The 13,993-nt window shown below is 48.3% G+C and overlaps 4 protein-coding genes across 4 annotated transcripts; all 4 read left to right on the top strand.

Moving 5' to 3' along the window:
- Window positions 1–46: 46 nt before the first annotated feature.
- Window positions 47–2,364, top strand: TrAtP1_011576 (uncharacterized protein). Its single transcript, XM_066115168.1, has 3 exons — window positions 47–403; window positions 469–883; window positions 940–2,364. Exons 1-3 carry the CDS (start codon window positions 221–223, stop codon window positions 2,199–2,201), a joined length of 1,860 nt encoding a protein of 619 aa, XP_065971266.1. The 5' UTR covers window positions 47–220; the 3' UTR covers window positions 2,202–2,364.
- Window positions 2,365–2,693: 329 nt separating this feature from the next.
- Window positions 2,694–4,463, top strand: TrAtP1_011575 (uncharacterized protein). Its single transcript, XM_066115167.1, has 3 exons — window positions 2,694–3,065; window positions 3,131–3,849; window positions 3,911–4,463. The coding sequence occupies exons 1-3, from the start codon at window positions 2,871–2,873 to the stop codon at window positions 4,197–4,199; spliced, it is 1,203 nt and encodes a 400-aa protein (XP_065971265.1). The 5' UTR covers window positions 2,694–2,870; the 3' UTR covers window positions 4,200–4,463.
- Window positions 4,464–4,665: 202 nt separating this feature from the next.
- Window positions 4,666–7,888, top strand: TrAtP1_011574 (uncharacterized protein). The gene is made up of 2 exons (XM_014084694.2): window positions 4,666–5,193; window positions 5,281–7,888. Exons 1-2 carry the CDS (start codon window positions 5,013–5,015, stop codon window positions 6,777–6,779), a joined length of 1,680 nt encoding a protein of 559 aa, XP_013940169.2. The 5' UTR covers window positions 4,666–5,012; the 3' UTR covers window positions 6,780–7,888.
- Window positions 7,877–12,914, top strand: TrAtP1_011573 (uncharacterized protein; the record flags this gene model as incomplete). Its single annotated transcript, XM_066115166.1, has 3 exons — window positions 7,877–7,899; window positions 10,151–10,264; window positions 12,893–12,914. The coding sequence occupies 3 exons, from the start codon at window positions 7,877–7,879 to the stop codon at window positions 12,912–12,914; spliced, it is 159 nt and encodes a 52-aa protein (XP_065971264.1).
- Between the last annotated feature and the right edge of the window lie 1,079 nt (window positions 12,915–13,993).

Raw genomic sequence — 13,993 nt, 5'->3', positions numbered from 1 at the left:
AAACTGTTCAATTCGTGCAGCTTCAGCTTGAGCTCTTCCAGCGGCAGGGGTCCTGTTCAGCGCCAGGACAAAATCTGCGGCCATGCTCCATCTGCCTGATAAGCTAAGCTTCGACTCTTACAGGGATATATCATCTTACCAAAAAAAAAAAAAAAATAAGAAGAAATATCAATAAAGTTTAAAGAAGAAATAAACAGAGAAGAAGGAGATATTCTTTGCCATGGCTTCATCTCGCCAAGTGGCCGGAGATGGCGTCGGCTCACAAGGCGCAAGAGAAACAGAGAATGGCGCCCCTCGATACGCCATACCGCGACGAGACCTCACAGCCGTTGAGATCCCGGCGGTAGTTGAAAACATCGACCGAGCTGTCAGGGCATTTGGGAGAGTGCCTTCACTTAGACATGTAAGCGTTGAACCCGTGGCTCATCTAGTTCTTTCTATTCACTCATAAACAATCTTATATCACAGGTTCTAGATCCTCTGAGAAACTCAGTACCGCTGTATATAAATCCAGAGGAGCCCTTTTGCCCGCCAATCATGTCACATAATGCCAGGTCTCACAACGTCGTTCTCAAAGTCACGGTCCCCAAACGCACTGGAAGGAAGCGCAAGCGCGGAACAAATGAGCCCTGGCAAGGAGACGTGGACTTCCAAGGCATCGACCCATCGGCCCCAGCATCAGAAAATGTTCGTTCCATAGGGCGTCATGATGATCCAAGACTTCTAAGGCGCAAACTAGAGGACAATGTCGGCAAATATCACGTCGAGGCTGCGGGCTTGATCAAGCACACGCATCGCTTCAGGGGTTTGGCTGACTTTTACTGGGACATGGACAAATCATCATTTGCACAGAGATTTGTCGACCAAGTCCTGCCCGGAGATGGTATTTTCAACCTGTTTCCCTTGTATTTCACAATTTGGTATTGACTATTATTGCAGTTGAGAAGATTAAAGACTTCAAATTCACACCTGGCATCGACCAAGGCTCGAATGTGGACATTATTCCACCACCCATCTTTACCCACATGAGTTTGCCATTCAACTATTTTTACTCACAAAATCCCTATGTTCGCTTGACAGAGGATGGCGGTACCGTTAACACAACGGCGGTCAAACAAGTTGGTCATTTTATCGGAACAGAAGATGCTGCTCCTGCCGGCCCTCAAATTCCTCCAGACATGACAGATCCGCGCATGGTGGAAGTTATTGCCCAGCTTGAAGAGGCATTTGCATATCGCCCCGTATGGACTCGACGATCTCTTTTGAATCATCTTGCTGGCAAGCTCCGAAACTGGAACGAGCTTAAAAAGTATCTGAATTACGCGGCTTACCAGTTCAAGGGTGGGCCATGGAGAGATGGAGTTGTTCCCTATGGAATCGACCCCAGAACTGATCCCAAATATCGCATTTATCAAACCCTCATGTTCAAGCTTCCCAAGCAGAAGCGTGCTCGCAAAGACCAGACCTGGCAGTCGCTTCGCAGAGCCCAGATGGGCCGAACAAAGGAGTTTGTAGAAGAGTTATCGGCCAGCCACACGTTTGACGGAGAAACATATCACACCGATGGCAAGGTGTGGCAGGTGTGCGATATCACGGATCCCTTGCTCCGCGAGCTTTTGGATAACGCAGAAGTGCGTCCTACGTGGGATGTCAGCAGCGGGTGGTATCACGGCGGCTTGTGGGCAAAAGTCAAGGCCATCATGAAGACGAAACTAGTGGCGATCCAGTTTGGCCGACAACTCACCAAAGAGGACTTTGCACCAACGCTGCAGTGTGGAGATCAGACTCCTGTGCGAACTACGTCGGCGACCTTCCACCTTCCGTTGCCCAATTTACATCTTACAAACGAAGAGCTCACGCAGCTTCGAGGTCGAGAACCTTCGAAGAAGAAGAGTCAGGTCTATAACGTTAGGGTTCGTCCTCGTACCAGAAGGCCAGATGCCGATACCGAGGAGCAGTCGGTTGTTACCTCTCACGATGCCAATGCAGACGCAGACATAAACGCAGAGGCAGAAGCTGCTAGTATCCTTGGCAGAATGGATTCCCATAGCGAGGGTTCTGAGGCTGGTAGTGATGCTGATGATGACGATGATGACGAGAACGAGAACGGCTCAGAAGAAGAAGATGGGATGGATCGCACTGCCTTTGAAAGGGATGAAGATGATGAAGATGGTTTCGGTGAGCTGGAAGACGAGGAGTAGGTGGCAGAGATGGCAGCTAGTAGAGGTGATAAAGATGGCCACACATATCAGCTAATATCAGGCTCCTTACGAAATACATGACTTACGAGTCAAAGCTTTTCCCTTACCTACCTAGACAGCAGACATAGAGACAAAACATAACACATCTCAGCTGAGATTGATCAAAGGCCTACTCTGCCATACTCGCATGCTTCCACACTCAAGCTTACAAACAGGCAGACACTCTGCATGTGCTGAAACACATGTCAAGCCAGGGGCTTTTCGTCTGTTCTCAAGCTGCTATTCACGCGCGTGGCATCCTATTGTGCACTCGCTGTCAATAGAAGTACCGACCGCGCCTTCCTTATAGCACCGAGGCCTGGATTTGTACCTCTCGACGCGCCCAGCGCTTACCCTCCTTGCCGCTGCCCTGAGCGACAGATGCCTAAGGCCGCCTTGTTCCAGTTCCCGGGCAGCATCTTTCCTCTATAAAGCACTTTCCGTAGAGAGAATCCTGATCCTTCCTTCTTCTTCCAGTTCAACACCTCGCTCTCATTGTTTCGCATCCTTCCAATCACATCTTTGGAGCCGTCCAAGACCAACAATCTGGCCAATAGATCTTCATTCAACTTGATTGAGCCAATTTTATCCTCTCCCAGAACAGCCCTGCCATCCCAAGTCACTAACAATATGAATTCGGACATTGATCCTTTCCCCGACAGCGAATTCTTCTGCGGCCATTGCCATAAGTCATTCGACGCATGGGAAGATCTGTTGAGGCACAAAGGACAGCAACGAAATGACGACAAGGAGGATCATATCCACTGCAAGATTTGTGGGCGTGATTACAAGACACTGGCTGGAGAAATGCTACACATGCAAGCGGTGAGTCAATCTAAGAACAGGCAACAGCTCTCTAAGAGAAGGGCACTCCTCTAACACCGCCGTAGGAACATCCTCTTGAGCAAAATCTCGACTGTCCCGGTTGCGGCCGTGGCCCATTTAAGCGTCTGAGTAATTTGATTCACCACATCGAACGCGGCTTTTGTCCCCGCCTCGACACCACCACTCTTGATCAACTCCGAGAGGAGAAACTCGAGTTCCCCAGACGCTTGGAGCAATTGACCCAAGAGAAAGTCAAGGGAAACTACATGAACTATATGCCATCGGCTGCCGCAAACAGCACAGTCTCGGCATGGTACGTTGACAAGGAGCCAGAAGCTTTCGAGATGGTCGAAGAAGACTTCCCAGCTCTAGCAACTGCAAAGGATACTCGCATTGAACCCACGAAAGCGGATACATCCAACAAATTGGATCTTTGCAGCGGTGAGATTAACGATAAAAAAGGCAAACAGCCATTTTCGTTTGACCTTCCTCTTCGGCCGGCCGTGAAACGAGATGAGACAGTGGACGCTGATACCACGCCTGAAGCCCGACCTCAATTCGAGCTTCCTTTACGACTGCTCAGCGACAGCAAGCGCAATGTCAAAGATGGGCAGCAAAATCAGCAAACCCCGACTCAAGTGTCTACTCTACCAGCTTTCAAGTCTGGCATAACCACTGTCGTCGCAGGTATGGATCCTGATGATCCTTATAACCCATCTTTCAATGCGGCTAGCTGCTATTGCTCCATTACAGAGAGATTCAATTGCCCAAAGCGACTTTGCGGGTAAGAATAATATCGCCTCATGTTACGATCCTGCTCGTAAATAACTAATGACATTACATAGCAAAACATTCAAGAAGGCAGGTGGTCTTATTGCCCACCTCAAATCACCCGTGCATGGAAATAGGAAGTATAGATGCCCAAGCTGCCTCAAGATTTTCAAGACCTTGACAGGCATTACTTCGCACGCTGAGGCCAAGAGCTCCAAGTGTCAGATTCAGGATACCGCACAATATGAGATGTTTATGGACCAATTGACGGCGGGGATGGTCGACATCGAGAGAACTCGGTTTCAGGGGGGGCAGCATCATCTACAAGACTTCCGAGCAGATGAAGCAGAAGCTCCGTGGTAAACCCATCGAGGAAAAGGATAAGTACCCAACGGATACTAAAGATGGAAGAGATTCCTACTGGTAGTGGATGTGTGCGTTTTTCTGCTTTGCCGTAGAGGCCTTTGTTGTTTTGAGGATTGATGAATACGGGGATATCTTTCAGTTTGACATTTGAGGTTTGTGTCAGCGCCAGACATTGGCACGCAACGAGGACCATCACAGTTAATAGTATCGCGCAGGAGTATTTTAAAGAATCTGATTAATAAAAGTTTTGATTTCATTGAGACTATTGGAAACATGCGCTTTCAGGATATGCTCTTTGTTCTCATTGGAAAACGTAGGTACCTATCAAATGCTGCAGGGTATTCCGGCGTCTGCGTGAATGCAGTACAGCCAACAGCTACAGCACCCAACAGGCACTGGCAGCCCTACAGGGTTAAGCGTCCGGGCCGGCGACTCGGGACATTTCCCGAAATTCAAGCTGCGCCCCTGGATGACCTAAGCACCCATCTCAAGGTGTACGGATTGAGCATCTCCCTAGGATTAGCAGTCAGATTGATTACGAGTCGCAATCAACCGCGCAGCCCCGGCGTCAAATGTGCGAGTTGACACATTGCAGCTAATCTCCACCGCCGAGCCGAATGGTTGAGAAATCACTTCGAGGCCGACCTTTGGACGAACGAGAGACGGCACCAGCGACCATCGCTACGGACGACTCCAATATCACGATATCCTGAGCGCACAGGTACAGCTCGCAGGCGAAATAGGAGCAACAGAGCAGCGCCACGGACGCGAGCGAGCGCAAGCGGAGACGTCGGGCTGCCGGCTATTTTAATGGAAGACGAGTCGTTAAGCGACAACCCTAGCATGGCGTTCCGTTGGGCGCGCAGAATCGAGCGGGCGTGCTGCACCACGGCCAGATACTTGCCGCTGGCGTTTGTCTACAGCTTGACGTCGTGGGCATGTTGGGTGATAGTCAGCATCGGCAAGGAGACTGAGAGGAGCCGCTGGATAGGTACGTGGGACATTTGGGATCATGGTATCCATCGGTTTGCGAGAAGGGAGGAAAAACAAGAAAAACTTGCTGACACAAAATATACAGGCTCAGCGTCTTCTTTCTTCGGAGTTGCGCTCTATCTCCTGCTCAACTGGTCCTACACGACAGCCGTCTTTACAGATCCCGGAGCAACAACCAACGTGGACGGCTATGGCCTTCTCCCCACAAGCGGTGGCCAGAATCGCGCAGCAACGTCCTTTACAGTTAAGAGCAATGGCGAAATTCGATTCTGCAAAAAGTGCCAGGCGCGGAAGCCGGATCGCACGCACCACTGCTCGACGTGCCGCCGATGCGTTCTCAAGATGGACCACCACTGCCCCTGGCTGGCGACGTGTATCGGGCTGCGCAACTACAAGCCCTTTCTGCTCTTCTTGATCTACACCACCGTCTTTTCCTTTTACTGTTTCGCGGTCAGCGGTACGTGGTTTTGGTTGGAGGTGATGGACGACTCCAAGTATCTGGATACGCTGCTGCCAGTCAACTTTATCATGCTGGCAGTCATGAGTGGAATTATCGGGCTTGTCGTGGGCGCATTCACCACGTGGCACATTATCCTGGCGCGCAGGAACCAGACGACGATTGAGTGCCTGGAGAAGACGAGATATCTGTCAACGGTCAAGAGGACGCTCCACCAGGCACAGGGCCTTGCCAATGGAATTCCGCAAGCGAGACAGTTTGTAGACTTTCATGCGAGCGCACTGCCTGGCATCACACACCGGGAAGAGGGCGAAGAGCGACGTTCGACACAGGAGCCCCCCCGTGTCCAGATGTCATATGAGGAACTAGAACGATACCAGAGCCGCAAGCGTTATGAGGAGTATCTTGACGAACAGGATTCAGAGAAGCTACCTAATGCTTTCGACCTGGGCTGGAAGCGAAACCTGCTGCACCTTTTCGGACCCAGCCCGCTGCTGTGGTTCTTCCCAATCTGCAACACGACGGGCGATGGCTGGAGCTGGGAGGCAAACCCCCAATGGGTCTCGGAGCGCGAAAGGCTGAGAAGTGAACGAGAACAGCAGCGACAGCGAGAGATCAACGCAGGCTGGGGACAGGGCGAGGACATTCCCTCAGCGACCGCGGACGTTACCGGCAACTACCACAGCCGCGCACCTCTCGCGGGAGCCAATGGCCGGGTACCCAACGGCCGGGTAGCCAACGGCGGCCCGAGAAGGACGCAGAGCAAGGCGGACCGCATTCTGGGTAGGGACCCGAACATGTACGCCGACTCGTCGCAAGATGTGCCCTTGCGAAGACTTAGCCCGCGGGGCCATGCGGCGCCACACGACGATGATTTGCTGGACACGGACGACGAGGAGCTGAGCACTGTTGCTAATGGCAATGGCAATAAGCAGCACCACACGGCGGCCAGCCGACTCGAGGCTGAGCGGGTGGCCATGAGCGTAGTGACCAACACAAGGCCGTGGGGACGCGGCGGCGCGAGCGGAATGCTACGCCAGGGCAGCCAGCAGAGCGGCGGTGGCAGCGGCCACAGCAGCCGTGTGGTGAGCCCGAGTACCGAGCAGAATGACGATGGAGTGGATTGAGGTCTCATTGACTTGAAATCTTTTTCTGATCTTGCTCGACATAAACTATGCCTATCATTTTTCTACATGGCGAGTAATTTATTCGAATTTTTTTATTATTATTTTATTATTCATCAAACTGTTTTATTCTCTTGCTCTGTCTTCTGCTCTCTTGTCTTATTACAGCCTTTACACTTACAGCGGCAAGTTGGGGGAAAGGGGAGGAGGAAGTTAGAAGAAAGATATTTTGATGCGAGGATCCTAATCATTTTTCGTCCCAGAGACATAAAAGAAAGATTGAGACTTATTTTAGATGGAATACAGAATACACTGCTGAGAATGGGAGAAGAAATGGGAAGAATGATGAGAACTAGGGAAATAAGGGGGAGGGCTAATCAACCTGTCCTTTATTTGATGAGAGCGGATGTGTGCATCATTGCTAGAGCGCCAGAGATATAGCGCTGATATACGAGTTAACTGATAATGTATGGGTAATATACGAAGCTACTAGTTTGCTGTTCTACGTTGTTCTATATTAAGAAGGATGGTGAGATGAGCTGAGATGAGCCCTCCCCTTTGTTGTAGCTGTATAGAAGCAACACTTGTCACTATCCTGCGCGATGCTGTTAGTTGTAATTCGAGGCTCTAGTGCCACATACCATTTCCAAACAGCTGCTTCAGTTATAAAAGCTCACGCTTGTGCGGCACCGTTGGCTGGTTTTTGCGTTTCCTTCTCCAGTCTCACAATAACATACACACACGCCCCCCTCTTCTCCCACCGTTTTCTCTACTAGGCAATTCTCCAGATTCGCGTGTTGCTTCCTCATGCGCGTCGCGGACACTAACTCGGCGCCGACGCCGACAAAACTATACAATGGAGATTTAGCTCTTGACTCTGACTCTCTTTCACACAATGGGAAAAGAGCTCAATTTGCGGGGGAGAGGGTTAATAGGCAGCATTACTCGTAAAAAGGGGGGGCGTGTTTGATCCCCATTGGTTTTTTTCCATTAGAGGGAATTCGTAGGAAGGCTGATTCGAACACGCGGCGAAACTGCTAGCACAGCTGCCTACTAGGTACCTAGGTACGTTGGAAAAAAAAAGAAACCTGCTTCCAAACATGGATGAACCATGTTTTCTCTTGTTAGATGCTTGTGCTGGTCTTTTTTTCTTGCTTGAACAGGCAACAAGGGGGGGGGGGGGGCGAAGCCCAGAAGCCGGAGCCACGGAAACTGTTATCCGTTAGCTTTTTTCCAGGGCCAGGGCCAAAAGAAAGGTACAAAGTGCACGCCATTCACGAGCGAAACTTACAAGTACGGCTAAACTGGGGGAAGCTGTTTTACTGAAATTTTCCCCACACCCCTTTGTTTCACCAAAAAAACATTATTCTGTAATGATGCTCGAATAACGTCGTCATTTGCGCTCACGCAATTTATTTTGATTCCTTTTTTTTCTTTTTTTTAATTTTCTTTTTCAGCCGTTGTTTCCGCGCTCGCATACAGAGACAAAACTTGGCTTGAGCTCAGCTCAGCTCAGCTCAGCCCAGCTCATATACGCCCCCCCTCCCCTGGTCATTCCTCGTCTTAGCTGACAAGTATTATATGCGATTTTTTTTTTTTTTTTTTTACCTTGTCTCATGTACATACATTGTATGGAAAATCAATTTTGGGAATGGGTCATTTCGCCTTGGAGCAAGCTGTGCCCGGCGGATTCAGCACTGCGAATTGCGCGCATGACGGCGTGCAAGGATGAAAGGAATGATGCAGTCTGCTTTTGTTTTCTGTGTTGCCTACCTAGGTATGTATTTTTTTCTGAATTGTTGTGATATTCTCTTGAAAGAAAGCGTTCATTGTAGCAATTCCGTCCATATACATATCACTATAGTAATACTAATATGTTGTATATGGAAAAATGAATCGACTCCCGCTTTCACCTTCACCCTTCACCATTCACAGGGGACCCATCTGAGCTGAGAAAAGTGAGGCTTTCCCAGCGGGCTTGGCGTGTTTTATCGCCATGGGGCCCCCCCGTCCCAGAAGGATCGCATGTGCACCCATTTCCAAGCCCAGCGCACAGGAAAGGGACAGCAGAGCAATCTACACACACACCATCCTTTTTTGCTAAGAAAAGGCAGCGAACCCCGGCTCGACACGTTTATTCGCAGTTGGCTCCAAAGGGGCACAAATGCTGGTACATGCTCCAAGCCCTGGAGCTAAATCGAAGCTCTAGGAAGCTAAACAGCTGCTGTACTAGAGGCCAAAGTACTGCTGAGGAAAAGGTACATGGCAGGCTTTGAGCCATCTTGTACCGTTTCTCTCTCTTCTTCTCCCTCTCTCCCGTCCGTTTGTGGTTTAACTCCTTTTTTCCTACACGCCCTTTTAATTCTTGCTCATGCTTTGATGATGCTCCGTATCTCTCTTCTCAGTTTGAAGAGGCGGCTCGGAATTAGAAACGCAAAGTCAACCCATCTCGACGTTATTTGTTTATGCGAGTATTTTACTTTCCTACTATTAACTTGATAATTTTGCCTTTTATGTTTCTGTCATGTATCATTACTCTGCATTGATTCCTGATTGACACAAAAGGCGTTCTGCACTGTAGATCTTTCCCCTCAAAAAAAATCCCGGATGACAGAAACGTCCCTTCTGCCTAGAACATTTGGCAGCCTAAACTGCGTGCAGTAATGCCTTTCGAGCAGCTTCTTCTCGTCTCCGTATTTGTTCTTCTCTCTTCCCCATTCTCCGTTTTTTTTTTTTTTTTTTTTGGTTCTCCACGGTATGGGAAAAACAGAAAAAAGAGCTCAGGCGAGAAAACGGCACATTATTAAGCGTGTCTTTCCCCCTCTTTTGTCGACATTTTTGGCCGGCGCCGTGGGCTTAGACCCAAGCCACGGAGACACCAGCGGTTGGAAAAGGAAAAAAACGGCGGACCGCCATCCTCCGCACGGGTGTCCTTTTTGAACAGCTAGCATTAAAGAAAAAAGCTCAAAGCTGCCAAACCTTGAATAAAAAAAAAAAAAAAAGACATGGAAACAAAGTACTGGGGAAAGCGGCACACCGGAGAATTTAGTCCTGTTTAGCCCTTTTGGCAGTTTTGACATCACTAACAAAGCCTGCCATCTAATAGCATTTTCATGCATTACAGTATACGCACAATGCCATTAAGTGCTTACATGCGTTTATTTTGCTTTCGGAGCACAGTCCGAATACAGCTCTCACAAGCACAAGGCCACGCAAAAAAAAAAAAAAAAAAAAAAAAAACCAAGGCATAAGAAACCGGGCTGCTAAAGAGGTAACAAACTTTGGCTCCCCCTTGGCGGGAATCTCGCTTCGTATCGAACCTCGTATGCAACGTTAAATGGACGAAACCGTCTCTAATTCAAGGTCATCTCCAGTTGCTCCAAACAGGCCCGAATACTCGTAACAAAATTGCGCAAAATGAGCCCCGTAAAGTCACTGATCGACCACATCTATACGATGCCCTCTGAGAGGAAGAGACACAAAGTACAGTAAGAACACAACGCAACTGCTGCATGTTTTGGTGTAGCTTCAAGTCCAGACACACACACCAATCAACCTTCTTCCCTCTCTCCCCACCTTGTTCCTCGCAAACTTTCCGCTAGAGCCGCGAAGCTCCGTTTCAAACGGCTTCTCGTGTCCTCTTAACCAAACATGGTAATAACCGAAGCGACTTCAAACTCGGTGTAGCAGTACTTTGGCTTTTTCTCTTCTGGTTTTTTCTCCCCTCTGTTCGATACACACCCTGCACCCACTCTCCTTTTTTTCCCTTTCTCTTCTTTCCCGTCACACACACACACACACACACTTTTTTACATGTAGGTAATTACCGTATGTAGATTCCTAAAGATTGGTTTGCATTAGCTAAGCTGTCTCCAACTAGACCAAACGTTGTGAAACATCTGGTTTCACAACCGCTGATGAACCGCCAATCCCTCCGCCAATCCATTTCTCCTTTGCCCATCAAAATGCCGATAAAATTGCCCATCCACAGAGGAAGGGACAATTGCCAGCAAAATAACCCCTCGTCTCCTTTTTATGATGATCAAGTGAAGAAAAATCGGACATGCGTCATTTCTGCCAATCTTTTCCCCCGATGGTACATATCTGCAGAAACACATGCACAAAGGGGGGGACAAGGAAGAAGCAAGCAAAATAACTCCCATAGTTAAAAAACAGTTTAACGTCCAAGTGCCAAGCCACGCACTACACACCACATACAGGAAGCGTACCCACGGCAAATATTACGCTCTAGCTCTGTTCCCCCTCTTCCGATGAGCAGTGCGTGTTTTTCAGAAGTGCAAATCCTCGAATTCCGCACTCCGCAGAAGTCAAACTTCATCCCTCGGTCGAATCTCCAGAGCGGAGTTCCACCTACAGTATTCCCCTTCTCGCTGACCCGGTTTTATATGCCACTTTCTAGAAGATATACACGGCCGCCTAAATACGCACAACTTATCGCGACTTGAACACGCCACGGCCGCCTCCCGTTATCAGTAAAAGACGAAAACACTCATAATTGGAGCACACAGATACTGTAGATTATGAGCCACTGTGCTTTGGTAGATAACATGCTGGTATCTACTCGTAGTTTCCAATCTCGGTAGTTCTTAACCTCAGAACCACACTACTGCTACTCAACCAGAAACTCAAAATCACCCGACACCAGCCTCGCCAAATCACATCATCTCTCTTCCCATCACCCAATCTGCTTGTTGCCCAGCACCCCAAGTTGTGAGGTTTATTTGTATCCAACGGACTTGGCATGCCATGTGATGCTTCTCTCTTCTTTCTATTTCATCCTTGTTCTCGAAATTGCCTTGAGCTGATTTACCCATCTCTCTTCCATTAGCGGCCCGAATTAAACACTGCTGTATCAGAATTGGGCCATCATGATCATCTCCTGCCCCGTGTGTAAGGCATTCCCCAAAAGTGCATACGCTGCAAGTCACACTATGGGCTCAACGTCTGCTGCATAAAAGCTGTCCTGCCTCAAAAGTTACATCTCACGTCATTTACAAAAGCAAGCACCAGTCCAAGGGAAATAAAGGTCTCTTTCAAACACGAGCTAGATCCACATTTCGCTATATATATCCCAAAATATGCCAAGTAATTCCGTTCTCATCGCAGTAAATGCGCCTCAATCCGCTGTTTCATGCCATCGCAGCAACAATGCACGTGCTGCTGCGTTCGTTTCAATAATATTCATAACAATACATACCCCCCTTTCGTAAAGGTGTCCCTGTCGCCAAAGTGGCCCTGAAAAAAATGCCCTCGTAATCATCGCTCCCTCCATAGACGGGTACTCATACAGACCCTCTCTTTGTCCTCATTCCCAAAATGCCCCCTTTCCACCTTTGACCATGATGTGCTCTGTGCCTCTCCTCCCACCCCTCCCGTTTTGCCCGTGTATCACCAGACCGGACTTCCCCGATATTCCAAAAGAAAAAGAAAAGGAAACAAAAGTACAACATAATTCGCCCAACACTATATGGAACACAACACAAGACAGTAAGTAGTATGCATCAATCGTTGATGAACAGATCCATTTTTCGGTCTTTAATCCCTGAACGTTCTCTTCACATGTATCGTCTGTTTGTACAAAGCCAAAATTGTTTCTCTCTTAACCAGTAATATGACCCTTGCCATATCTGATGACACAAAAAACATATAAAAATAAATCAGAGATAAAGAAGAAAAAAAGAAAAAGAAAAAGCTAGTGACTCCCTTTGCCTGTCCCGTCTATATTATGCCTTTCATGTGTGTCCTTTCCTTATGCAAATGCTTCATCTGTAAATAGCCAGATAATAAGAGGAGGTGTATGCATTCCCTGGGACACTGTGGTAGTCCATTGCATTCCATCATCAAAACAAACCAAGAAAAGTAGTAAAAAGAGGAGAAAGCGAAAAGAAGAAGGTGTACAAATGTTATTCATATCCCACAAAGTCGATAACGGGTGGGTATTCAGTTTCGCTTTTTAGTTCCGCGCCATGCTGTCCATGAGAAAAAGAAAAGCAGGAAAAAAAGAGTTCCAAAAAAGTGATAAAAAGAAGACAGATGGCGTGTGAGCTTTGCATCAGCATAAAGTCACTGAAGGATTTTTCCATCGCCATTTGAAGTAAAGGTGTAAAGAAGAAGTAGGCGTCAGCGGGTAGTAACCAGCCTAGGCCTGACTAGAAAAATAGAAAGAAAAAAAGAATCTTGAATGCCCCCCCCCCTTTTTGAAAATCTCAACGCTGAAATGCGCCAGCATTGAATAAACGTTGATTTTGGGAAAGGGGTCAAGTAAGAGTGGGGATATTCTCGCGACAAAGCCTCGTATCAAGTTGTCAAAAAAAAAAAGGCCGTTTTCATTGTTCTCCAAAGAGGCAATAGGAGAGGCCTCCATAATAGCATCGCGAGAGTGGGGCAGCAAGACAGCTCACGCCTGAGGACTGTGCATCTCAAAGCTGTTCTTCTCCATGCTGCTTCTCTCAATGGTGCTTCGAGGGCTGGTATTGTTACTTCGCCCAAAGATGCCGCCTAGGCGGTTTAGTTTGCTACCTCCTTCTTGAGCGGGGCGAGGGACATCAATAAACTTCTTTTCAAATGGATCAATGTCAATCTTGCAAAATAGGCTGGAGAATAGGTACTGCTCGCCAGCATGGTTCAGGAGAGGCAGTGTGCGATATCCATTCTTGAGATTGGTGAGCTTCGCCGTGTAGCTAGCCATTGCAGGTTTATCCTTTGCGCTGTTGTTGTAGTCGCCATCGTTAGCTAGCCTGACTGACCAACGAACAAAGATCAGCTCCGGGTGCTTAGTCGTGACCTTGAAGTGGAACTGGCCATTGCTGAACATGGGATTGAAGCCATTCTCGCGAATCACTTCAGTATGGCGCCGCAGAGGCGAGTCGGGCTCATGGCCCAGATCAAAGTCCTTGTCCTTCTTGTTTCGCTTGTCGTTTGCGTGAAAGACGTCAACGTCAACGTAAAAGTCCATGGATTTATTGGCAGGGAGATTGGCAGGCCGCATCAGCTGTTGAGCGGAGACAACGTCAATGCTGAATGAAACGACGGTTCGCTCCTTTTTGCCCTCTGCAATAGCTGCACTGACAGTGTCGTCTTTTGGGTAAACTTGAATGTCGCGAAGCTCTTGGGGCTTGAGGACGTATCCAGATGAATCGGTGCCACCCTCAAACATGGCTTGGTTGACTTGCATACCCATGTCAAATGTCTGCCAA

The sequence above is a fragment of the Trichoderma atroviride genome, chromosome 6 (genome assembly GCF_020647795.1).
Source record: "Trichoderma atroviride chromosome 6, complete sequence".
Lineage (NCBI taxonomy): Eukaryota > Fungi > Ascomycota > Sordariomycetes > Hypocreales > Hypocreaceae > Trichoderma > Trichoderma atroviride.
Note: the sequence above shows the minus strand (reverse complement) of the source record. Positions and strands in the feature narration are given on the sequence as shown.